Here is a 25,746-nt window from a genome sequence, read left to right as displayed (position 1 = left end):
ATCCAAGACTCTCATCTGTACAAAACAATGATTATTTATTTATTTAGATAGATAAAATACTTGTCTTACATATGTAATATATGCTGTGTACAGTTTTTTGTCTTACCAATAAGTGGTAACTCTGCCTTGTCCACAGAAAAAAGAATCTCAGGGTTGTATGTGACGTCTAACAATAAATCTGAAATCTGCATATGAAATCTATATCATTTGTCTGTATGTGTGTTATGTCTGGTCGTGTGTCTGCATGTTTTACATCGAGGACTGGAGAACGTTGGTTCATCGAGTGTACATACAACCAGATGACAGTAAATTTGCTTTGACTATTCATCTCCAATTAATACCTTTTGTCTGTTGGTCTGGACATCCCCCTGCCCTTTCTTTCCTTCTCCCCAGCCTTTGAATTCAAGCACATGTCTAATTTTTACTCTTACTTTGAAGAAGGACTCAGGCTTGAAATGTTGGTTCTATATCTTTACCTCCTGTGGGCACTGCAAGATCTGCTGAGTTCCTCCAGCTACAATCCCAGCTTCTGCAGACTTTACTGCTTCACTCTCAAGTGAAATTTACTGCATGGGCAAGATAAAGAGAAAGGTTTTATCAACTTTATTATACTTTTGGTTTTGTTTCTTTAGTTACACATGGCTGGAAGATTGGACTGTTAATCCAGATGAGAACAGTTTAAATATAATTTACAGGACATTCTCTTGAGAACAACACTTTTAAAGTTATTAATGTTAAGATTTAAAATTTTTGGATAACAGGTGAAAATTGGTGACTGCACAATTGCTGTGGTCAGCACAGCATAAAAAAACAATGTGAGAAGGTGCTCTAGCTGCTGTCGGTTATAGAGGTGAGAGGTAAGGCACATATCTGAAAAACTGGGCCATTAATTCTATTAATACAATAGGCTGAAATGAGAGTTAGAGAAAAATGTTCACTTGTTTTGTAAATATTTTGAGTCATGAAATGATAAACTTTAACATTAAGTATGCATTTTGAAACAGATACACAATTAAATATGAAAACTGCTTCAGTAACTTTTTGTTCTGTTCTCATTATTTTCAGACATTCCTTTCATGTGACGACTTTGCTTTACTTTCCCATCACTCCTTGTAAAGCCTTTTAACTCACTTCTATTTACCATGGGTAACTCTACTTCCATGCCCTTTGAGGGTAAGACTGACTTCCTCTTGACAGTCATTAGAGCTCTTGAGATATTTCTGCTCTTTGCTTTCCATTTATCGCAATGATAGTTTCTCGGCATATCTCGTGTGCAGTCAAATATCAAATTAGGACTGTCTAAATACTCCAGTTATTCTGCCATTTTAATTCATTAACAATTAACTGTTTTAAATTGGAATATTGCTGTTTGGAAAGTAATTATGCCAGCCTCAAAGGTTTGTAAAGAGTGTGGAAATTATTAACCTATGGGGGAAAAGAAGCTTGTTTAGAAATTCTTTCACCCTGAGTAAGATGCATCGGGACCTGTGGACTTGGGCCATCTGCTGGAAAGCATTGTGAATAAAGTTGCTGATTTTCCTCCATTTGCTTTGCTAGAGAATAAAAGGCATGGGAAATGTTCTGATAAAGAGGATTGCAGAGATGGAGCAAGTGTACAGTAAATGTCAGATAACAAGAGGATCCAGAGGCAAGTGTTGAAGGCATTGGTAGTCATAATTGTGTGATGGGAGAGGAGGGGAGGGATTGGAGTCAGGATCAGGTATAGAGAATGTGAATGTTGGGCTGATGTCATTGGAGTTGTTAAGTGAATTTAGAGCTTTCTGCGTGATATGTCATGTTTAACCTATCTGATAGTTTTTCAAGGAGGTTACTAGGAAAGTTGATGAAGGAAAGGCTGTGGAAAGTCTCTCTATGGATTTTAGAAAGGCCTTTGACAAGGTCGTAAATGGGAGGTTAGTTAGGAATGTTCCGATTCATTGTGAGGTAGTAAACTGTATTCAACATTGGCTATGTGTGAGAAGCCAGAGAGTAGTGGTGGATGATTGCTTCTCAAACTGGAGGCCTGTGACTAGTGATGAGCCTCAAGGATCAGTGCTAGGACCATTGTTGTTTGTCGTCTATATGAATGACCTGGATAATAATGTGGTACATTCGATTAACAAGTTTGTAGATGACACTAAGTTTAGAGGCATTGTGGACAGCAAAGAAGGTTTTCGAAGCTTGCAGCCTGGTGAAAAATGGCAGATGGAATAATCCAGACATGTGTGAGGTGTTGTATTTTGGAAGGGCAAACCAAGAAAGGACGTACACAGTAAATAGTAGGGCACTGAAGAGTGAGGTATCTGGGAAGTTTTGGTCACCTAACTACAGGAAAGACATCAATAAGATTGAAAGAGTACAGAGAAGATTTTCTAAGATGTTGCCTGGGCTTCAGGAACTAAGTTACAGGGAAAGGTTAAACAGGTTAGGACTTTTTTTTCCCCTGGAATGTGGAAGAATAAAGGGAGATTTGAATGAGATATTTAAAATTATGAGGGTATAGGCAGTAAATGTAGGTAGGCATTTTCCACTGAGAGTAGGTGAGATACAATGCAAAGAATATGGGTAAAGGGGAACTGTTTAGAGGGAACTTCTTTACATAGGGAGTGGTGAAAGTGTGGAACAAGCTACCAGCTGAAGTGGTGAATGCAGACTCAGTTTTTAACATTTAAGAAGAATTTGGACAGGGAGGGGTATGCAGGGCTATGGACTGGGTACAGGTCAGTGGGAGTAGGCAGAAAACATTTGGCACAGACAAGAAGGGCTGAAAGGCCTTTTTCTGTGCTGTAATATTCTATCTGTTAGGTACACATGCATATCTGAATTTTGTGGAAGTGATGTCATATTATACACACAGCACCACTGCACAATTTCCAGATAAGCCCATTGCATTCAGTGTGTCAAATTCACAGAGACCCAGAAACAAATTGTCAACATTTTTAAAAAGTTCTTAATCACTTTTAGTGATCAATTTTTTAATTAAATTCCATTGTGTTGCATGCAAATGAGTTGTGCTATAGATGTTTTATTGATTTTTTTTCTCTTCAAAGAAGGTTCAGTGCTTTGAAAAACATACTTCCCTCTGTACCTCGCTTGACCTCTACATCCTACACAGCACCATTCACTTTCCACCATTCTATTGTCTTTGGGCCATCTATTTCCAACTCTTTAATACTGCTCAGCCCAGCTCCATTTGTCTGTGTGAAGCCTTCTTCCACTTCTTGATTTGAGTATTCCAACTTGCATATGTTTGGTCTCATTTGTTTTATATTTTGTAAACTGTCAATCATCAGAAAAAAATACATTCTGTTTCTTAACCTTAAAGATAATTTATTTAGCAGGCCCAGTGCTTGCTAACTGATGTTGACCAATATATTGAAAGATCTGGCATTAATCTCATTCAGCTTGTTCACTCGCCATTCCCAAAATTCTGGGTTCCTGATCACATCCAAGTGTGTTATTGCTCCAGTAATTGTCGCCATGCCTCTAGCTGCCAAGGCCCAAAACTCTACGACAAAGCCACGTGTGTATGTTTATTGATGTCACCAAGGATCAGTTAAATGGAGTTCCCTTAAAGTCTTTTTGTCTCCTGATATTGCAACATCTCATGGAAGCAGTGCATATGACCACAGAGTTAATTTTCTCAAGGGAAAGGAAAATCTGTGAGGAAATAAAAGTGCAGGGTTTGTAATATTCAGCTGTTTTTAAAAAATGTAATAGGCTGGACAGTGCTTGACCCAGCCTACAACTCCTGCAGTATCCCTGTGCCTGCACCAACCTTTTGTTGCCTTTATGCTCCCATTGTAGTGCACGTCTTTATGTTCACAGCAGTTCTTTGAGTGAGAGGCCCCCTGAATGGCAAGTAGGCTGTATGCTGCAGATCCTGAGCTCATGGTTCCAGAACACCCTGATCCAGTGCTGGCAGTTCTGCCTTTCCTATATTTCTAAATCTTGGATGACCAGATATATTTAGAAATTGTTGATATTTATTTAAATACAAAAATAGAATTAAAATATACAAAATACATTTTCCTTGTGTAAATTCCTAAAAGCATTAAATACCCAGCCTCGTATAGCTTTTAATGAAGATTCATGCCTCCATTCAAAAGAATGGCACTGTATTAGCACAGCCATGGATGGCATTAAGCTGATCTCGTGCTTCTGAACCCTGAGCTGAACGAGATCAGGAACTGATCATGGACCTGGTGCTAAGTCCAGCAGCAGCACGAGGATGGATGTTCTGTATTTGTGTGCCTCAGATGTGAAGGTGAAGAATGCGCAGATGCCGCACTGCAGCTGGCTGGTGGTTCTCTATGGATGCAACCTAATATCTAAGTGTATTTTGCAATCTTTCTGCTTTGTTATCTTTCCATTGAAGCAGGGCCACTGATTTTCTTGTTCTTATAAAATTTTCTTGCTTGTAGTAAACCTTAGCTGAAGCTGGATCTCTTCATGTTTACTTCATTCCTTATAATCATGCAGTATAATCATTCCTTGGAGAACCAAAATATAGCATAAGTACAGTGAAACCTTGTTAGAACACGATTTGTTAATCCGCGGAATCGCTTATAGTGCGGGTGTCTGTGGACCCCAAACATTGATTTTAGGATGCCAGGCTAACAGTGGCTAACAGCCACAAGCTCAAAAATGGACTCTTGTGGCTCATTTACAAGATGTGTATGTTAATATGTGGAGTTTAAAGGTTTTATAGGGTTTGAATCACAGTGTTCTGTTTTCCTGCTTCCTGAATTATGACATATGCATCTGTTCCGCGACTCAGTTGTAACGCGGTTTGAAATCTTGGGCCCCAATTACTGTGTTCTAATGAGGTTTTACTGTAGTTACTTGGGTGAAAACCAGTTATTAAGACCATTTAAAATGGATTAACCACTGAATTCTGGGCTTGGTCAGGTATATCCAAGGACACTGTGGGAAGCTAGAGAGAAAATTGCAGGTATCCTGGATTTATGAGTCATTTTTAAGTATAGTGAAGTGTCATGTAGAGGTCAAGCAAGGTACAGAGGGTGACAAATGTTGTCCCTCTATTCAAGAAAGGCTGCAGGGAAAATCCCTGCCAGTCACCTTAACATCTGTGTTGTAAGTGACTAGAGAGTATTCTGAGGGAGAAGATAAACATGCACTGGATGAACAATGGCTGATTACAGATAGTCAGCATGGTTTTGGAACTGGGAGGTCATGTCTCAAAGCTAATTGAGTTCTCGAAGATGTGACCAAAATGACCAGCTAAGAATTATTCAAATCTTTCAATATTTGCCTCTGTTTGCATTTGCATTCCAGTTTTTAAATGTTGTTCTCTTATGCATTGCAGCTATACCATAGTCCAGATCTTGTGTGAAATATAGCAGTATACTAAAGAATGTTTTCTGTTTAATTTAAAACTTAAAAAGTAGTATGGAGTTATTTAACTAAAGGCTAAATTGATAGGAGCCAAGGCGAGATAACAGATTGGATAGATTTCTTTCTCTCTCTTTTCCTATCCCTGTCTTCTTTCCTCCAGATCCCCACCCACTTTCATCTCCATTCAGAGTTATTGCCTCCTCCATCAGTTGCCAACTTTTTATTTTCTTCTGCGCTCCCACCCATATCCACCTAAGGTCCCTTGCCTGATGGCTGGAGCATCTACCCCTGCCCCTTCTGCCCTCTTTCCCACCTTTTTATTCAAGTGTCTGCTTTTCATTCATACCTTTAAGAAAGGCTCGAAACAGTTATATATCTTTGCTTCCTTTGCAAAGCTGTGTTTCTTCTGCATTTTAATATTAAAAGATTGGACCAAATGTAGGCTTCTTGAAATAAAGCAGAGGATGATGGTAAAAGTTGTTTTTTTTGGACTGGAGCCAAGTAAATCACGTTTGCCAAGGGTTCGGTACTGGGCCCATGCTATTTGTCATCTATATCAATGATTTAGATGAAAGCGTGCATGCCATGATTTAAAAAAATTGTGGATGACACTAAAATGTATGGTATTGTACATGGTGAAAATGGTTGCCAAAGACTGCAGCAGAGTTTTGATCTATTGGGCAGGGTAGGCACAGGAATGGTTGATGGAATTTAATACAGAGAAATATGACCTCAATTTTGGGAGGTCTAATGTGGGTAGGAGCTACACATTGTATGGTAGGGATCTGGGGAGGGTTGATCACAGTACAGGTACATAGTATCTTGAAAGAGGTGCCACAGATAAAGTGGTCAAAAAGCCTTTTGGTAAATCATTCAAAGTTGCGTAGAGATTGAAAGCCATGTTGCAGTTGTATAAGATGGATTATTATGTTTAGTTTTGATCACCCTGCTATTAGGAAAGAAAGTTAGAGGGTGCAGAGAAGATTTATGAGGATGTTGCCAGGACTTGGAAGCTAGTTATAGGGAGAGGCTGAGCAGGCTTGGGCTTTATTTCTTGGCACACAGGAGGTTGAGGGGTGATCTCAGAGGTGTACACAATATCAGGTGAATGCTCAGTCTTTTGCCCACAATGGGGGAATCAGTAACTAGAGATCATGGGTTTAAGGTGAGGGGCGGGGGGGGGCAACATTTAGCTGGAACCTGAGGGGTAACTTTTCTTTTTAGAGGGTGGTGGGGGTGTAGAATGGGCAGCCTGAAGAGGTGGTTGAGGGAGGTACGATGGCAATGCTTACGGGAAAAAAAGACAGAAACATGGATAGGATGTATTTTGAGGGATATTTGGGACTAGTATGGGTGGGATGTTTTGGTTGGTATGGGCAGGTTGGGCTGAAGGATTTGTTTCCATGCTGTGTGACTATAAGAAAGATGAACTGGGGATCACTTCTTCTAAAACCTTCCATTAACATAATAGCATTAACATATATAATTTCATTAGGTGGATGGTTATACATAACATCATGTGTAGTGTTTGAATTTCAGTGCTAAACTGTTGCCTTTAACTTCATCTCTTTAAAAAAAAGTTGTATTTTCTATTTTACATACCAAACCTGTACTTGTCTAACTTGTGTGCTTTGTCTTGATGAAATTGTTTCAATGAAAGAACTTTTTAATCCTCTTTGCACAACATTGGTGAATTACATGTTGGAGGACCTGTTTGGTGGCTTATAAATGACTTTATTCCAAGTCATAGATTATTCTACAGCACAGAAATGGGCCGTTCTGCCCAATATGACCATTCTGATTTTTTTTTGTTGTTTTTTTGCCCATTGACCCCTAATCTGGATTAGCACCAGATTCTTCCCTGCCTTGTCTCTTAATGTAGTAATTTTATCTATTCACCACCGCTGGCAGCATGTTCCAGATATCAGCCACTCGGTGTATATATTTTAAAAAAAACACATCTTCCTCACACCTCAAACCGAAACCCTCATGTTTTTTGTTACCCCAGCATTGGGGAAAAAATTATTCTGACTATTGTCCCATCAGTGCCCCTCAGTGTTTCCTACAGGGAAAACAATCCCAGCCTATCAAATCTCTCCTCGTAATTAGTCTTCAAACCCAGGCAACATCCTGATGAATCTCTTCACAATCTCTAATGCAATTGGATTCTTAGCATAAAACCCGGAATTAAAAAAAAACTTATAGCTGTTTAAAAGCCTTGAAAAAGTTCAATATGAAACATAGAATTTTATTCACAGAAGCAAGGTTATTTCTAAAAATGATATGAAAGAACTGACTGAATTTTAACTAAAAACTAGTTTCCTCCTAATTCTGAAAATCAGTCCTCTTCGATGACGTATAAATTCACTTTTACGAAATTCCTATATTTTCATCATCCTTGTCATGTGGCGATTTCCATATTATAAAACCTATAATTGGGGAGGTCATGTAGGTGTGGGATTGATAAATTTCTTCTTTATATTTTGCCTTTTATTTAAAATTGGTGACCATTTGCAAACGAGGCAAGTTTATTCTTTCAATGCTCCTTTTAATTTAACAGTTCTATTCTGACTTCTCTGCTGGGAATAGAATAATACAATATTTTCTCATTTCACAGATTTTTACAATGTCATTTTGGATTATTTCAAACCAGTATTTCTCAGCCTGTGGTCTGTAAGTTTATTACAAGTGGTTGGCAGCAAAGACAAGTATTACTGATATAATAATCAATGCTGCAAATTTGATTCTCAAAAGAATTCCAACATAAATACTCCTGTCAGTGTCTTGGAAGAGGAGCAAGCTCGCAATCTCCCCTCCCACCTTCCCACACCAAAAAAAATTACTTGTGGTCGATGGGTTTGTTATATGTGGTCTGTGAAAGTTAAGGAATGTTGTGCCAAACCTACTCAACAAACTTGCCCCATCAGGGTTTTCCAGATGATAACCTTTCTTTCAGATCACCACAGAATTCCTTTTCTGTTTCCCTTATCTCAGGTGTAACATTATACAGCCTCTTGTATGAACCACAAGGGCTTTGACTAGGCTGAACTCAGAACTCACAACCAGAGGGGGCATGGCAAGATGGCGTAGAGTCTAGGTGTGCAATCTCGACCTCTCTGGCCAGACTTTTAAATATTCGTTTTTTAACCTTTTGTTTTCAAGTTTAAACTTTTAAAATTTTAGTTTAAAGTATTAAGGAATTATTATGGCCACTAATGGTAAAAAGACTAAACCTCAAGTTCATAAGAAGTTACATTTTCGAAGTGTTGAAGATCTGGGGCCTAGACGACTTGAAACAGCCCCAGGCTCAATTTCTTCATTGCCTAAACCCTAAAGATCGCCTGTGGGGGCTGAAAAAAAAATCTGTTGCTCACCAAATGAAGTATGGCGCTGGAATTACCCGTTCTCCGGAAGAAGGTGCGTGTTCCCAAGAAATGGAACCCAATTTGGAAATTTCAATTTCAATGGAGGGAGCACGCAGGAAGACAACTCCATTGTTGGAAATGCATCAGGTCGCATTTCCATCTGAAGAAATTGTTTTTCTTCGTGAATTGATGAGAAAACAACAAGATACGGGGGAGACCAGCGGCGACCCCCTGAAGAAGTTGGGATGCCGTCGCTGGGAGTCCAGACCCCTGTTGAGTTGCAGCAGGAGCTGCAGTTACCTTGTTCTGCCACCATGTCAGAGAGAGCAGAGCTGAGATTTACCGATTCACAGCGTATGCAATTAAATGCAGTTATTCAAGCTGTATAAAACCTTTGTTGACATCTCAAATGCATGAAATGGCTCAAATGAATGCTGGTATGAGTTCAGAATTAAATATGGTTAAGACATGTGTGGATGCATCTTATGAAGAATTTTAAAAATTTCAGACTGCTTTTTTGGACTGTAAACAACAAGTGACTTCTAACACAAAAAAAGTGTTGAAGGTGGAAAAATCAATCATAGAATTAGGAGATCGTGAGAAGGAGCTAGAAAGAAAAATAGATTATTTTGAAAATCAAAGCAGAAGGAATAATGTCCCGCATCGGACTTGTCAGCCACAAACGAGCCTGCAGCTGACGTGGACATTTACCCCTCCATAAATCTTCGTCCGCGAAGCCAAGCCAAAGAAAGAAGGACAAGATCCTCTTCGTTTTTTTTAAAGTCTGGATTCCGCAAATATTAGGGCAAGAATTTTTCTCTGGGGGATTGGCACTGGAAAGAACCCATAGAGCTTTAAGAAGAATACCCTCAGCTGGTCAATCCCTGAGACCGGTAATAATTCGATGTCTGAGTTATTTGGATAGAGAAGCAATACTTTGACTTGCAGTACAAAATGCGAGACAATGACAAACCCCATTATCGATTCAGAAAAGCAGAGTCTTTTTTTTATCCTGATCTGAGACAAGAGGTCATTCAACGTCGACGTCGATTCAATCCAGTTCAAGAAGTTTTGTGGCGTAAAGGTTATAAGTCTACTTTTCGTTACCCTGCAGTGTTGAAGGTGTTTTACGGAGACTATCATTTTCGGTTTTTTGAAACTGATTGTGAAGCAATGATTTTTGCTGATTCATTGCCAGATATAAGAGGACAAAGACATAGTCCACCATTATCTCCTAAAGAAAAATCTGGTTGCTCTGGAAACAGAAGAAATGGCAGAAATTGGAAAAACGGGAATGGAAAGAGTCCAACTTCTTCTGAAATGGGATCTTTGAGATTGGAATCTTCTGGATGAAAAGAAGAATTTTCTTCTTCTATTTTTTCTTTTGTTATTATGAGATTTTGATGTTACTGATTGTTTGGCTTAGGAGGGACAGATGTGTACTAAGTACTTTACTAGTCATCAGCCACTGGTGGGTGACCCACACCCAATTTTTGTTTAGGGGATTACTACCTTTTGGTAGTTTTTTTTTTGGGGGGGGGGAATTTTCTCCTCCCCCCCATTATTTATTTTTAAAAATAAATTTAGGTTTTGATTTGTGATTTTTTTCTATTGGAGGGCTTATATACACTGATTTGAGTTTTTATGTAAAGATATTATTGGTATTTAGTAATAATAGTAAATATGTCAAAGTTGAGGTTTGCTACTTTTAATGTTCGAGGATTAAACAGTCCAATTAAACTTAAGCGAGTCTTGGTGTATATTAAAAAAATGAAAATTGATATTTCCTTTTAACAAGGAACACATTTGAATGTGAAGGAAAGTGTGAAATTAAAAAGGGACCTGGGTTGGGCATGTATATTCTTCATTTAATCCGAGAGCTAAAGGTGTAGCAATTTTGATACATAAAAATTTATCTTTTGAATTACAATCAATGGAGGAAAAGGCAGGATGTATTCTTAAATTGAATTGTAAGATTTTTAGTGAATTTTGGACTTAATATTTATGCCCCAAATGCAGATGATGAAGCATTTATTTTGGATGCATTTTTATGTTTGGGTCAAGCTAATGATAATATTTTAGTTGGTGGTGATTTTAATTGTGTTTTGGAACCTTTATTAGATAAATCTCCGAAGAAAGTTAAAAATATCCAAGATGGCAATTCAGGTCCAAGTGTTGATGAAAGATCTTAATTTAGTAGATATTTGGAGACGTCTTAATCTGATAGAGAAAGATTTTTCCTTTTATTCATCTAGACGTGAATCGTTTTCAAGGATTGACTTTTTTTTAGTATCGGCACATTTAGAAGGGAAAATACAACAAGCAGAATATAAAAGTAGGGTGATTTCAGATCATTCTCTGTTATGTTTTACATATGAAACTTCTGAGAAAATTCAAATAGCTTATCGTTGGAGATTTAATACAATGTTGTTAAAAAATATGGAATTTATTGATTTTTTTGAAAAAACAAATTAATTTTCTTTGAAAGAAAATTCTAATTCTGTTCAAAGTAAGTTTGTATTATGGGATGCTATGAAAGCCTATTTGAGAAGACAAATAATTAGTTATACTTCTAAAATAAAAAAGAATTGATTAAATCAGAGTCTTGAATTAGAGAAAATGATCGATGAGTTAGAAAAGGAATTTCAGAAAGATGCTACAGAAGATCAGAAAATAGAATTATCTAGGCTGAAATTGAAATATAATACTTTGCAATCTTATCAATTTGAATGTGTGATTAATAGGATTAAACAACGGTATTACGAATGGGGAGAGAAAGCACAAAAGATATTGGCGTGGCAATTAAAGAAAGAACAGATATCGAGGACTATTAATGCTGTTAGATGGAATTCTCTTATTACTTATAAACCTCGTGAGATTAATGATGAATTTTATTAATTTTATAAAAAGTTATATACATCTGAAGGAAAACAGGAAACTGGATCGATTGATTTTTTTTTAATCACAGTTGAATTTACCGATATTAGAGGATGGAGATATACACGAGTTAGAAGAACCATTTACTGATTCGGAAATTAAAATGGCTATGCTGGAAATGCCGAATGGTAAATCGCCTAGTGATGATGGATTTTCGGTTGAATTTTATAAAAAATTTTTTGGGGATGTATTACGTCAAGTTGGAGAACATTATGATTTACCTGACTCTTGTTCTAGTGCTTTAATTACAGTAATTCCTAAAAAAGATAGAGATCCTTTGAAGATATCTTCATATAGACCAATTTCATTGTTAAATGTAGATTATAAAATAATAGCTAAAATATTAGCGAATTGATTGGCTAAATTTTTACCAAAGTTGATTCATATTGATCAAACAGGTTTTATAAAGAATAGAGATGCTTCAGATAACATTTTGCGCGTGATTAGTTTGATTAGTAGATTTTGGCAATCATTAGATCATCCAAAGGTGATATCCTTAGATGCAGAAAAAGCATTTGATAGAGTTGAATGGAATTTTTTGTTTAAAGTTTTGGAGAAATTTAAGTTTGGTTCTTCTTTTATTGGTTGGATTAGGGGTCTATAAACTGGTAGCTAGAGTATTGACGATTGGTTTGATTTCAGAATCTTTTAAGTTAACTCAATCAACTCGTCAAGGTTGTCCTTTATCACCAGCTTTGTTTGCGTTAGTGATTGAACCTTTAGCACGGTTGATAAGACAAAATACACAGATACAAGGTATGAAAGTTTTAGATGAGGAGTATAAAATTAATTTATTTGCTGATGATGTATTGGTGTATTTAATAAACCCAGCTCAGTCATTTTTGCACTTGAAGGAATATTTAATACAATATGGATGGCTTTCTGGATATAAAGTTAATTGGGGAAAAAAGTGAAATATTACCAGTAAGTGAAGGAGATTATTCAGTTTATAACAATATTATTAATTTGAAGTGGACTGATCGAATTAAATATCTGGGTATAATTTTGAATGTTAATTATCAATCTTTATATAAATAAAATTATACTCCATTAATGAAAAAAATTAAAACTGATTTGATTAAATGGAAATATTTACCTATTAATTTAATGGGTAGGATAAATACAATTAAGATGAATATCTTTCCGCGTATACAATATTTGTTTCAATCTATTCCGTATTTACTTGATAAAATCTTTTTTTGAGATTTATATAAAATGGTTAGGGAGTTTTTATGGAGGGGTAAATTTTTGAGAGTAGCTTTGAATAAATTAACTTGGAAATATGAGTTAGGGGGATTACATTTACCACAATTTCAAAATTATTATGAAGCAGCCCAACTTAAATTTATTAGTTCATTGATGGATTTGGTACAGCCTCCTAGTTGGGCTAAAATTGAGATGGCAAATATTTCTGAATTTGAAATACATCAATTTTTGTTTAGGTGGAATATAAATTTGTTACAACAATATGTGCCTATACTAAAACATTTAATGAAGTTATGGATAAAGAAAAACAAAATGATAGGTTCTGGGGGTAAATTATTGGCTTTGACTCCATTGTATAATAATCAACTTATTTCATTTTCAATACATAATCAAAGTTTATTGCATTGGAGATTTAAAGGTGTGAAAAATTTGGGAGATTGTTTTAAAGAGCGTAAGTTTTTATCTTTTAATCAGATGAGGGAAGACTTTGGTATTGATAAGAATTCTTTATTATCAAATTCGATCTTTGGTAAAATGTATGTTTGATGGAGATATGATTTTACCTAAAATGATTAAATTTGAGACTTCTCTTATGAAGGTACCAGAGAAGGGTTATATTTCATTTATGTATCAAATATTACAGGATGGTATGGATAAAAAGGATTGGGATAGATCTAAAATTAAATGGGAAGTGGATATTGGTTTTACTTTTTCTTAAGAGGATTGGTTAGATATCTGTTATGATAGTGTAACTAGATTGATAAATGCACGTTATGCAATGATTAACTACAATTTTTTATATCAATTATATTTGCCACCTGAAAAATTTAAAAAATTGATTTTAATGAATCATATTTGTGTTTTAGATGTGGTGATATGGTTGGAACTTTTTTCATGCTGTTTGGTCATGTATACATATACAATCTTTTTGGAAGAAAATTCAATCATTTTTAGAATATCTGTATAAGATTAAAATAGTTTTAGATCCAACAGTATTTTTATTGGGTAGTTTGCAACCTCTTGGGATTAGATAAGTTTCAGCTTGCTTTTGTATATTTAGCTTTTTCCGTAGCGAAAAAATGTATTGCTAGTACGTGGAAAGATAGAAATATGATTGATATTAATAAATGGCATAATGAGATGAAATATTGTTTAATAATGGAAAAATACATATGTTTCACATGATAATTACAATTTTTAAAATTAACAAGTGGCTGTTATACTCGGAATATTTACACTTCAATTTATATTGATTAGATTTTAATATGTATATTTAACTTTGTTAAAAATATTCTTTCTTTTTTCTTTTTTTATGGCTCTCCTTAGGAGAGTTGGCTGAAGGGAGGGTGGGGGAATCTTCTTTTCTTTTTTTTCTATATATATATAAAAAACATGTTCATGTTTAATTGCTGTATATGTCATATTATTTTGTTTTTTGAACGAATAAATAAAGTTTAAAAAAAAGAACTCACAACCAGTCTTCAAAATGGGATTTCAAACAAGCTTTCCAGCTTGTCCTGTTCCAGTCCCAGCTGCTGCTGCTGAACTGTAGAATTGAATTCTCTCTCTCTCAAAGAAAACCACATGACCCTCTTAGCACAGCAAACTGTATTCAGACTACGGCACTGGACCCAGTCTTCTGAGTTTGTTCATCTGTTGCTTTCCAAAACAATAATCTATTACTCCACAACATGTCCAATTAACACCTCCTTGTGAAGTCTCTATAAGCATACATCAAAGTTTTTGCAAAGGCACTTGGAGCCTGGACTGTCTGGCTTCAGCCAATCTCTGGCATTTTAAATGAGATCAGTGTTGTGAAGTGTTTGTGTTTGCTTGAGATCTACACTAAAAAAATCACAATTTAATTTATCTCCTTTAAAACATATCTATATACAATATAAAATATTACATAATCTGTCACACATTCTTAACCATGTCTAGTCTAGAGAAGATAATCAGGGATAGAATTTATCGCTTGGATAGCCTTCATGGGTTTGTTAAAGGCAAATCATGTTCAACCATTTTGATGACTTAACAGAGAGGATCAATTAAATATCATGGATGTGGTACATATGGACTTTAAAAGGTCAATTTATAATGTGAAACGGTTAGCTTGTCAACACGATTGAAGGCCATGCATATAGAGAGGGTACAGCAGCAGAGATGGTAAATTGACTAAGTAACCAGAAATAGTTTATGGTTGTGAAAGGTTTTATGGAATGGACTCCTCTCGGTGCCAAAGCTACTGCTTTTCTCAATATTTATTTATCATTTGTATTTTGGGTGTACAGAGCACATTTGACATTGGCAGATGATATGATGTTTAAAGTGTAAAAAAAGGAGCATCGTGACAGAGTTCAAGGTATAGACAGATTGCAGAAGTGGAAGTGTGAGAGATGTAATGTGGAGGGTTACATTGTGGTAGAAATAAGGACAGTGGAACTAGAGCACAACTCTAGAACAATGTTCTCTGGGTTGTGTGTGCAGTTTATTAAAATTGACAGGGCACATGAAAATCATTTAATCTGGGATCTCTCAATAATTGCATTGAATATAAGAGCACGATAACATGTCATGCTGAATCTTTAACACTAGTTCAGCTGCATTTGAAGCACTGTGCCTGGTCCTGAATGTCACCCTTTAGGAACGACTCATGGATATGAGAGGTTTAGCGGAAGAGATTAAAATAACATTACGATGTGGTTAGACTGTAGTTGCTCTTCTTGGAATGGATTGTGAAACCGGGGATATCTAAAGATGTACAGAATAGATGGATGTAAGAAAAACTATTCATCATGGCATGGGGTGGCACAGTTGGCTCCAGTTACGTCCCACCAATCAAAATGTACTGGGGTGTAGGTTAATTGGGTGTCAATAGGGCAGCACAGATTCGTGGGCCAAAAATGGCTTGTTACCATGCTGTATGTCTAAATATTTTTTAAAAATTAAAACCAGAATTATGCCTAGGATGAAACAGGCAAAAAACAAGAGACACGTGGGAAGAGTTTGATTACACAGTAAGTGATAAGAATCTGGAACTTGCCATTGGAGTAATAGAGACTGTTGCCATTCTAGCATTCAAAAAGGAGCTACATGAGTATATGGTACAAGAATTTGAAGGGAAGAGGTGAAGTGTGGGGCCCGCTGGGTTGCTCTTGAATAGAGCTAGTATGGGCTCAAAATAGAATGGCACCTTATGATTGTGCCATTTTCTGATTTTCCTAAGGGCCTTCCATCAGGTGACAAAAGTGTTTTTAAAAATTAAGGATGAGTAGTTTTAACATTGGTGGCAGTGTGAAATTATAACATTAAAAACAAAAGTGCTGGGGATATGAAGCTCTGTGAAACTGACAGACAGCTCTGCAAAGAGAGAAGCCAGCATTGTCCTGCAATGTTAACTCTTTCTCTGGTATTCCCACCATTTTCTCTTTTCCTTTTAGATTTCCAGCACATGTTACATTTTGCTTTTCTGTATCCGATCAGCTATGCATAATGCATCATTCTTTGGAAAGACAACTCAGGAATGGTTGTATATTGGGTTACTGATCATCAGTCGTTGTGCATTGAGAGATAGTACACAAAATAAAGCTTTTTACTATCCAATAGTATACAACTGTTAATGCAAAAATAAAACAAGTGCAAGGTGTAGTGTCACAGTCAGTCAGAGTTCAGTGTATAATGTTACAAAGACACTGCAAGTACAGAGAAAAGTACCATTAAAATGGTGCAAAGGAAACTTTCTATCTTTAACGTTATATCTAGTTTTCTCCGAGTTTAAATAGGACATTTCATCATGTAACCCCTGTATGGGTAGGTGAAGAGTCATCTTTCCATTTCAATAAAATTGCATGTCTGGCTATCAGCATGGGAAAGCCTAAAACTTTCTCTTGAGTTGCAGAGGTATATCTGAAAAACCAAAAAAAGCAATTAACGGACATGGTTCAATTTTGATCTTAAAAATCGTCGATAAAGTTTGGAAAATGTCTTTTCAAAATCTCTCCAAATCTAAATTTGGGCACTCCCAAAACATATAGATAAGTGAAGTTTCAAAATTTTACACTTCTCACATAGTGGATCAGGATCTGCATAAAAACGTGTTAATTTAAATTTGGACATAGGTATTCTATGTACGACCTTAAATTGTAATAAGCAGTGTCTTGCACAAAATGAAGAATCATTAATCAAACTGAGAGTTCCAATCTTCATCTGAAAATGTTATGTTTAAACCTCATTCCCAATCGTAGAACACTATCATGGTTGGAAGAATTAAGAATTTTGAACGTTCTGGAGATTCTCTGTCCAATGTCTGAAGGTCACTATCCAATCCCTTTTCTTTTACAAAGATAACCTTGATTAGAGGGAGAGGGTAGATTAGATTTAGGGTTTTTTTCTTTTTATCAATTTTTATTTGAATTAATTTGGCAAATATGGATTTCAACCTGATTAATTCAATAACTTTTCTCATGTGGATTAAGGAACTGTCTAATCCATCCCTTTTTACATACTTGTGAGATGATGTTATGTGTTTTCCTTAAAATTTTGTATGCAAGCTTGTATGTTAAACATGTATATTTTTAAAATGATGCAAAGGCATTTTTTTTTTACCAATGAGAAGTCCACTTAATAGTCGGGTAGCAGCAGGAAAGAAACTATCCTTTATCTGGAGGTTCATGTTTTTTAAGCCCATCTATCTTCTCTTGTGTACCATTATGTGCATAAATCCTTTAGCTGGTCAAATTGTAAATGGTAGTTTAATTCAGAAATGTAGATTCTGAACAACCTGCTTTGGCTGATCAGCATATTCACCTATTTTGATCAGGATTTTCATTTCTGTGAGGAAAGCTCATTATTACTTCTGCTGAAACTTAGCAATATTGCTTTCATCAGGTGTAGATTTCCATTAAAAAATTCTATATTAATCTGTAATTAGACTTTCAATTACTTGCTTTTATAAAATTGTTTAAAACATTGATTTTAACATATTTTTTGCTTTTGCATTGTAGATGCAACAGGTTTTGACAGTGTAGTCACTTCCACTGAGAAACTTAACCATCCCACAACCTCCAGACCGAAAGCCAGTGGACGGCGACCACCATCACAGGTTTTTACATCTGTACGTGGCTATGCTTATTTATAGATGTATAGATTTTTGCAGTACAGGAGCAGGCCACTTACCTTACATAGTTATGCCAGTTGCATTCCATGGAATGTTCTGCTTTAGCTTGATTCATCTCACTGACAAAACCATAATAATCCTTGGTCCCTTTCTTGTAATGTACAGTAAAGCTCTACTAATCTACCTTGATGGTTCAACATCTGAATCAGCAGGTGGCACAATTTTCATTCACTCAGGCTCCTGTTTTGGAGCACTTGCTGAGGCCCTGGTCATGTGCTTCTCAGAAACTTACTGGACAACTAATGTTACTGTGCAACATGATGTAGAAAAGGTAAATTAAAAGTGTATTGAGGTATTAATAAAATAACATTCAATAATTTGGAAAATCTACTAATCCGACATCACTGATGTCCCATTCCAGATAAATAGAGCTTTACAGCATGTGGCATCCTATAAATACATCTATCCAATTACCTCAACCACTATCCGATAGAAAGTTACATTTTCTTGTCACTGAGTAATTAATTCCCCATTAGATTTACTATTGATCATTCGGTGTTCAGATTTTTATTTACTCTGCAATCAAAATATCCTTATTATGTCTACCCTGCTTACAACTTCATCATTATTTTTTGTGAAGGTTACCTCATCTCCTGTGAGCATTTATTTTCTAAATAACCCATATTATTTGATCTATCTGATGGATGGATTTTTTACTGTGATCCTGTGTCTGCACATTCTGAAATATAACATATGAGTTCGACTTTGATTTTAAATGACATTTCCCTTAGAAAATGAACACTCATTTTAATTGGAATTGTTGTGGCTAGATAAATCTGCTTTGCCACCATAATTTGTGAAATAGTATTTGTAGATCCCTTCAGACTTTCTATTTTCACTCATTTTCTGAGAAATCTCTTTATTTCTGTTAGGTGGTGACCAAACTGTTTTTGGCTAATGTGTATTTTTTGATGATCTGAAGTAAACTTAGTCGAGTGTGTTATTGCTCAACTAAGTGAGAATGCAAATGATATTTGGGGATGGGCCAACATTGGGATACATTGGTTTTTCATTAAATGGGAAAGAAGAATCTAAGATTTTGTTACATTTCCTTAACTCCCTGACTTACAAACCTAAAATGTTAGTTCTATTTTTCTACTGTAGCCAGTTGCATGTTTCAGCATTTTCTGTTTTTGTTCTCAATCCCAAATTCTTTTTTTGGTTATGGTTGCACATAAGATGGAATTGCCACAGCATCCAAACCATAAGTGGAGCTGTGGCTGGGGTTTGTTCTTGTCTGAGTCATTAGACTGGGAGTTCAGCTACCACTGGAAGATGGAGGAGTAGGAACATAAACAAAGTACTACATACACCAGACATCTGAAATTAAAAATGGAGTGTGCTCGAGACACTCAGACATGGAAATGAGGATCCTTGCCAATTCTTATTCTAGTGGTAAAAGGCTGGTATGAATAAAGTTACCATGAAGATGCTGGATTGTTGTTTTAAAAAAATTGATTCATTAATGTCCTTTTCAGGAAGGAAACCCACAGGCTCTATGAAGTCTGATCTATATCCAATTACAATCTCATACCCATAACATCCTTTAAAAATTGCAATCAAAGCTGTTCTGCAATTTGTGTTCTTAGGGCAATGAGGGATGGATGTTAAATACTTACCTTGATATGTATTGTGAAGTCAAAAGAGAATGAGATCTTGTGCCCAAAGGATAAGAATGTATTTTCACCATTTTAAAATTCACACCTTTTCTCTAGCTGAATGACACTGAAAATATGAACATTGCATTTCAATGATTTATTCCTTTCCATGTGTATTAATGAATCTTGCTCTCCTGTGGCTTTGTGCTAAAGCTTGAAGTATTGTTGTTGCAGTTCTCACAAAGAAAACCAATCTGCAGATCCATATTTTCATTTGAATTTGCACTTTTAACTCACAATATGAATAAAGCTCCTTGAAATAGAATTTACCAAGAGATGGTCCATTTGTTAAAAGAAAGTGGAGGGAAAAAAGAACTGCGGTGAAATCCTAAATGACTATCAAAGTAAAACCATAGACTTGCAAAAGCGGTAGGCCAGGCTTCATCTGCATCCAGAAACAAGATTGAATGTTTTGGCCAGAGAACAATTGTAAAACAGGCTCTGATAAAATTTTGTTTGGACTTCTTCATTGGGGTACTCATGAGTGACTGCCACTTCTTGATTTTTGGTTCTCTTCCTTGCTGCAGCCATCACTTTCAAGCCCTGATTACTTGGATTCGCCAGTTTCACAAGAGGATGAAAGAGAAGAGCAAGAGAGATCAGAATTTGATTCCAACACAGCAAAAGTAAAAGAAGTCGTAAAGAAAGCTCCCAGACCCATCCCTTTGCTACCTGTAAGTTATCAGACCTGTATGTTTTTTTTTTCAGCTCTACTTTAGAATATGCTTGAACATGAACTTGCACAGTATTTTCAGTAAGAACATATGATTACACCAAATGCCAATGGTGGTGTGAACTGAGAGTGAGAAGCGTAACAGTATAAATAGTGCTGAGTGAAGAGTAACAGTGTAAACTGCGATTGAGGAGCTAACAATAGCATTATGAACTGAGATCAAAAGGCATTTCATCAATCAGTGTGAGCTGAAAGAGTTGAAATCATCAATAAGGTTATCTAGGATGGTCCCTACAGCTGACAATCAGAGAAATGTAACTTGTGCCATGCCCTTCTCAGGAAAGCACATTTTTACAGTAGATTTGATCATACAGGAGAAAGAATAATTGTTGTAATTATGCAAAACTTTGCATCCACACCAAATCAGGCGACACTAAAGCATGGCAGCCCAAGATCAAGGTAAAATAGGAAGAGACAATGAAGGAAAATAAGGGACGTTTTCAACACAGTAAAAACGTGTAGCGACTGGGCCAGGAAGCTCAGGGAATACAGCTGGAAAACAGTAACAAACTCAACTCATGAAGAGGAAATTAGTTAACGAATGATGGCAAGAATGTACAGATCAGGCAAATATAATTGTCTTGAGCAGGGAGCAGTAATAGTGGAATATATTTTGGACTGATCTCTAAAATTCATGTAAAGACTAAGTTTCAGTCTTACTATCTGCGCATTTTCCACCTTGGGAACTGAAACCTGAATGCAGTCTGCCTGAGCTTTAGTATTTAATGACCCTCCTATCTGTAATGTATCCAGTGTATAATCTTTAATTAAATGAGAGAATGATCTAAATATACTAAGAGCATAGGAAAAATATAGTGGTGATTATAATGTGTGTCGCTATGTATAATCTGCTCTCTTTAGACACAATAAGATGCAATTGAAAACCAGCACATTCATTGTTTTACAGAAAATACATGGTTTAGTTTTTAGTGAGACCAGCCATTTTGGCCCTCCTATATTGCTAATTGTGTAACTGCTCAAGAATGGAGGCAACCACAGGGATTCATGAAAAATATTAAAAAATATATACTGTGTTTAACTTGATAACAGATTCAGTATTAATTACATCTTGTAAGATGTTGGATATCTGATCTACTGAAAGATCACAATTCAATTTCATATCCATGCTTTCTACATGGTTCATTTCAAACAAACTTTTTGCAATTAAATGTTGATCCATACTTTTGCAAACCTTGTGAGTTTCATTGCTGGTATGTTTTCCTGTTGTGATCTGAGCAATATCAGTGAATCGTCATAGCACTGTTCATGATTTTTTACATCTGAATTATCCTAGGGATCTGATAGAACATTGCCACCAAAACCAGGAGCTCCAAGTTTGCCACCTGGAAGTAATGCACATGCATCAGGAGTCCACATATTCCATCACAATCTTGCCTCCACAGGAGGACAGAGGCCAAACTTGCCAGTACAGTACAGTACTGATCTCAAGCCAAAGAGTGACAAGATTCAGGATCCAATTGAGGAAGTGAAAGCACAAGTGAAGGAATTAAGAAGTTTTATTGAAATGATTAAGTCTCAGCACAAGTGAGTTTCCTTTTATCTGTTGGTACCAAATGCACACACAACTTGGGAAATCATTAATTTTTTGAAGTGTTTAGTTATTGGACTCATTAACTGTTTTGAATATTGAGATCCTAGTTTTAAATTGCATTTCCCCCCTACATCCTCTGAACATGAGAAGATGGCACAGTAATCTGACCATGTTTAAAATTTTTTAATCCTTTGTCCTTAAAAGTCCCAATTGCTTTGGTATTTGTGTCCAGACATTTCTTCAAATCAGTGTATTAAGGCTATTTCATAAGAATGTGTGGTCAAAATTGGAAAAGAACCAGTCAATGATATCCCTTCGATGGTTAAATTCACAATTGACCTGCTCTGCTGGCATCTAAAGAATTTGTTTACACAGTTGACTTAAGATTATAAATACTCAAGTATCAGCAAGCATTCAAGGAACGAAATGCAAAAAAGAGGCAATGTTAACATTTTTGTCTTTTCGTGAAGCTATTGAGAATTTTTCACCCTCACTGAATTTAGTGCCCAACTTATCAACATATATAGACCCATTAATAGCTTTTTAATGTATTACAATGCCTACATCATTTTAATCTGTGTATTTCACTTATCTATTTTCCCTATAACCACCCTTGCCTAAGTTTATTGATACACTGACAGTGAGCAAAAAATGTTTTAATTGACAAAGCTCCCAACTCCATCGCAGTATATGTAGTTCTTGTTAAAAAAACTTATCAATTGACTGTTGTCTAGCAAAATATAATTTACCCCACAGATTTGACAAATCAAATTTTCCCAATGGCCTATTTGATCAGCAGACAGCATTTTCAGTCATGTTCAGTACTCACTTTCACATTGTTTGTGTCAACATAAGCTATTTTATGTATTTATTAATGTCTCAAAATGGGATACATGTTAGACAGTTCTTGGATTTAATGTTCTTGGAAAAACATTAAATACATTTAAATGCATAAGATGGTTCTGTGCTAGATTAGCGCGTTTGGCTAAAATTAACTATATTTCTTGCAGATTGATTTATATCAGAAATCTAAAGATTGGGTGGCCTTCCTTTCATAATTCATATTTATTTTGATTGAAAGTTGTTTTATGAGAAGGGAAAAAGGCTATGATAAAAAAGGAATTTCCTGCATTGCTTAACTTTCTAAACCAGGGGGGCCTCCAAAGTGGTCGATAAATACCTGAGGGTGGGGGGGAGGGAAGAAAGCAGGGATGTATCTACGGAAAAAGGGCCTATGGTAACTCTCGCAAAAACTGCCGTTGGTGGCCGCCATATTGTACTTGGCTTCATCAATTACGTACATTGAGGGGGGGGATGAGGAAGGGTGGATGGCCACCGTCGTCCACCACCCCACCAGACATACAAAGAGCATTTCCATGCCTGGACAGGGTTGATAAGGGATTAAGGACTCCATGAAGGGGTTAATGGTCTAAAAGGTTTGGGGGCCTCTGCTCTAAATAGTAGACTGAAATTTTACCATTCTAATTTGGCAGAAAGGAGATTACACAGTTGATGAATGAGTTAGATGAAGAAAAGAAGATTCGTATTTCATTACAAGTAAGTTGTAACTTTAATTGGTACTACGATGGGATCCTCTTGAGATGCAGTATAAGCTTGCGACATTAATGTTGCTGTTGTACATTGGTATAGGAACACTTCACATACAGTAGATATTAACAATTAAATTAGTCATACCTTGAACATTATTTAAACTTCAACGAATACCTAAAAGCCTGCTCATTAATGCATGTGTTTCTGGGATTTTTGCTGGGTGAAAATTGGGTCGTACTTATTGAATCTTCAAAAGAAAACAGCTAAAACATTTTTCAACTTGCTAAGGTCATGAACATCTTTGGTTCATAATGCCCACTGACCACTGCCCATTTACCAGCACTTGTTCCATAGCCTACTACACTATGGAAGTTCAAGTGATCATTCCAGTGCTTAAATATTTAGAATTACCTACCTCCTTAGGTAATACATTTCAGATTTCAAATACCCACTGGGTGGAAAAAAATCCTCAGATCTCTTAAGCCTCTTGCTCCTATGTCCTTTGCTATGGAGAAAAATTCCATATTATCAAACTGTCCAAGCCTCATATACTGTCTATTGTGTCCCCCTCTCTCGATTTAACATTTCTGGTGAATCCCCTCTATCTATTCTATAATGTGGTCACTTGAACTGCACTCCATATTCCAGAGAGAGCCTGATCACTGGCGCTCTTTCTTGTAGAATTAGAGTTGTGCAACAGGGAAACAGGCCGTTCAGCCTAGTTCATCTATGCTGACCAAGGTGTTTTCCTGACCTGAACACAAAGCATCACAGAATAGTTTGGAGAAGATGATGGCTATCAATTAATATGGTAAATGCAGTCAAGCTATTTAGGGTGATAGTATGTACAGTGCCCTCCATATTTGGGACAAAGATACTTTCTCTTCCCCCCCCCCCCCCCTCCCTATTTGCTCCTAAAATTTGTAATCAAATAATTCACATTCCATATTCAGGTTATTTGTAAACATTTTGGTTTAACCATGTAGAAATTACAGCACTTTTTAAATACATAGTTCCCCCATTTCAAGGCACCATAATGTTTGGGACATTTGGCTTCATAGGTGTTTGTGAGTAGTCAGGTATGTTTAATTGCTTCATTGGTGCAGGTATAAGAGAACTTGGCTTGTTTCTAAGCTTTTGATCACCTTTGGATTCTGTAGTTGCCTTTTTTCAACATGAGGACCAGAGCTGTGCCAATGAAAGACAAAGCCATTAGGCTGAAAAACAGTAAGTGGCATCGCCTAAATCTTAGGATTACTACCAAAATCAACTCTTTGGAACATCATTAAGAAGAAAGAGCGTACTTGTACGGGATGTGTCTGACTACTGTCTGCAGAAGATTTCATGAACAGAAATACAGAGGATACACTGCAAGATGCAAACCACTTATTAGCCACAAAACAGTTTGCCAAGAAGTATTTAAAAGAGCTGCAGATAAAGTTCTTGTGGACAGATGAGACCAAGATTTAAAGTATACTACCTCATCTGTGAAACATGGTGGTGGAGGTGTTATGGCCTGGGCATATATGACTGCCACAGGTACTGGTGCTTATCTTCATTGATGATGTAATTGCTGATGGCAAAATGAATTCTGAGGTGTATAGAAACATCTAAACTTGAACAAATGCCTCCAAACTCAGTGCATGGTACTTCATCTTACAGCAAGACAATGATCCCAAACAAAGAGTTTTTCAAAGCTAAAAACTGGAAAATTCATGAATGGCCAAGACAGACACCCAATTGAGCCTGCCTTCTATATGCTGAAGAGAAAACTTGAGGGAAAAAGCCCCCAAAAGAAGTAGGAGTTGAAGACAGTTGTAGTAGAAGTCTGGCAGAGTATCACCAAAGAAACTCAGCATCTGGTGATGTCTATGAATCAGATATCAGTCATTGCATGTAAGAGATGTGTAACAAAGTACTAAGCATGACTACTTTAATATACATACCATTGCTTTGTCCCAAATGACATGGTGTCCTGAAATGAGTCAAGCTGGAAAGTGCACTTTAATTACATGTGAATTGTTTGATAACTAATTTAAAACAGTAAAGCACAAGGTCAAATAAAGGAAAAAAAATATCTGTCTCAAACATTATGGAGGGCATTGTATTTTATTTAAGATACAGAAGTCATTGCCCTGTTCCAATGATTAATTAACTTAATTATCCATTAGATTTAATTTATCTCTTTAAGCTTTCTATATGGTTTCTTC

The 25,746-nt window shown here is 36.2% G+C and overlaps 1 protein-coding gene across 1 annotated transcript in view; it reads left to right on the top strand.

The window, feature by feature from the left end:
- sh3kbp1 (SH3-domain kinase binding protein 1) overlaps positions 1-25,746 on the top strand; it is a 172,686-nt gene that overhangs the window by 144,897 nt on the left and 2,043 nt on the right. Inside the window, exons 14-17 of the mRNA XM_069889811.1 lie at positions 17,870-17,979; positions 20,228-20,374; positions 21,728-21,978; positions 23,479-23,542. Coding sequence (XP_069745912.1) covers positions 17,870-17,979; positions 20,228-20,374; positions 21,728-21,978; positions 23,479-23,542 — 572 coding nt within the window. The remainder of the gene's footprint in view (positions 1-17,869; positions 17,980-20,227; positions 20,375-21,727; positions 21,979-23,478; positions 23,543-25,746) is intronic.

This window comes from Narcine bancroftii, chromosome 7, assembly GCF_036971445.1.
Source record: "Narcine bancroftii isolate sNarBan1 chromosome 7, sNarBan1.hap1, whole genome shotgun sequence".
Classification (NCBI taxonomy): Eukaryota; Metazoa; Chordata; class Chondrichthyes; order Torpediniformes; family Narcinidae; genus Narcine; species Narcine bancroftii.
This window is presented reverse-complemented; position numbering and strand designations above follow the sequence as displayed.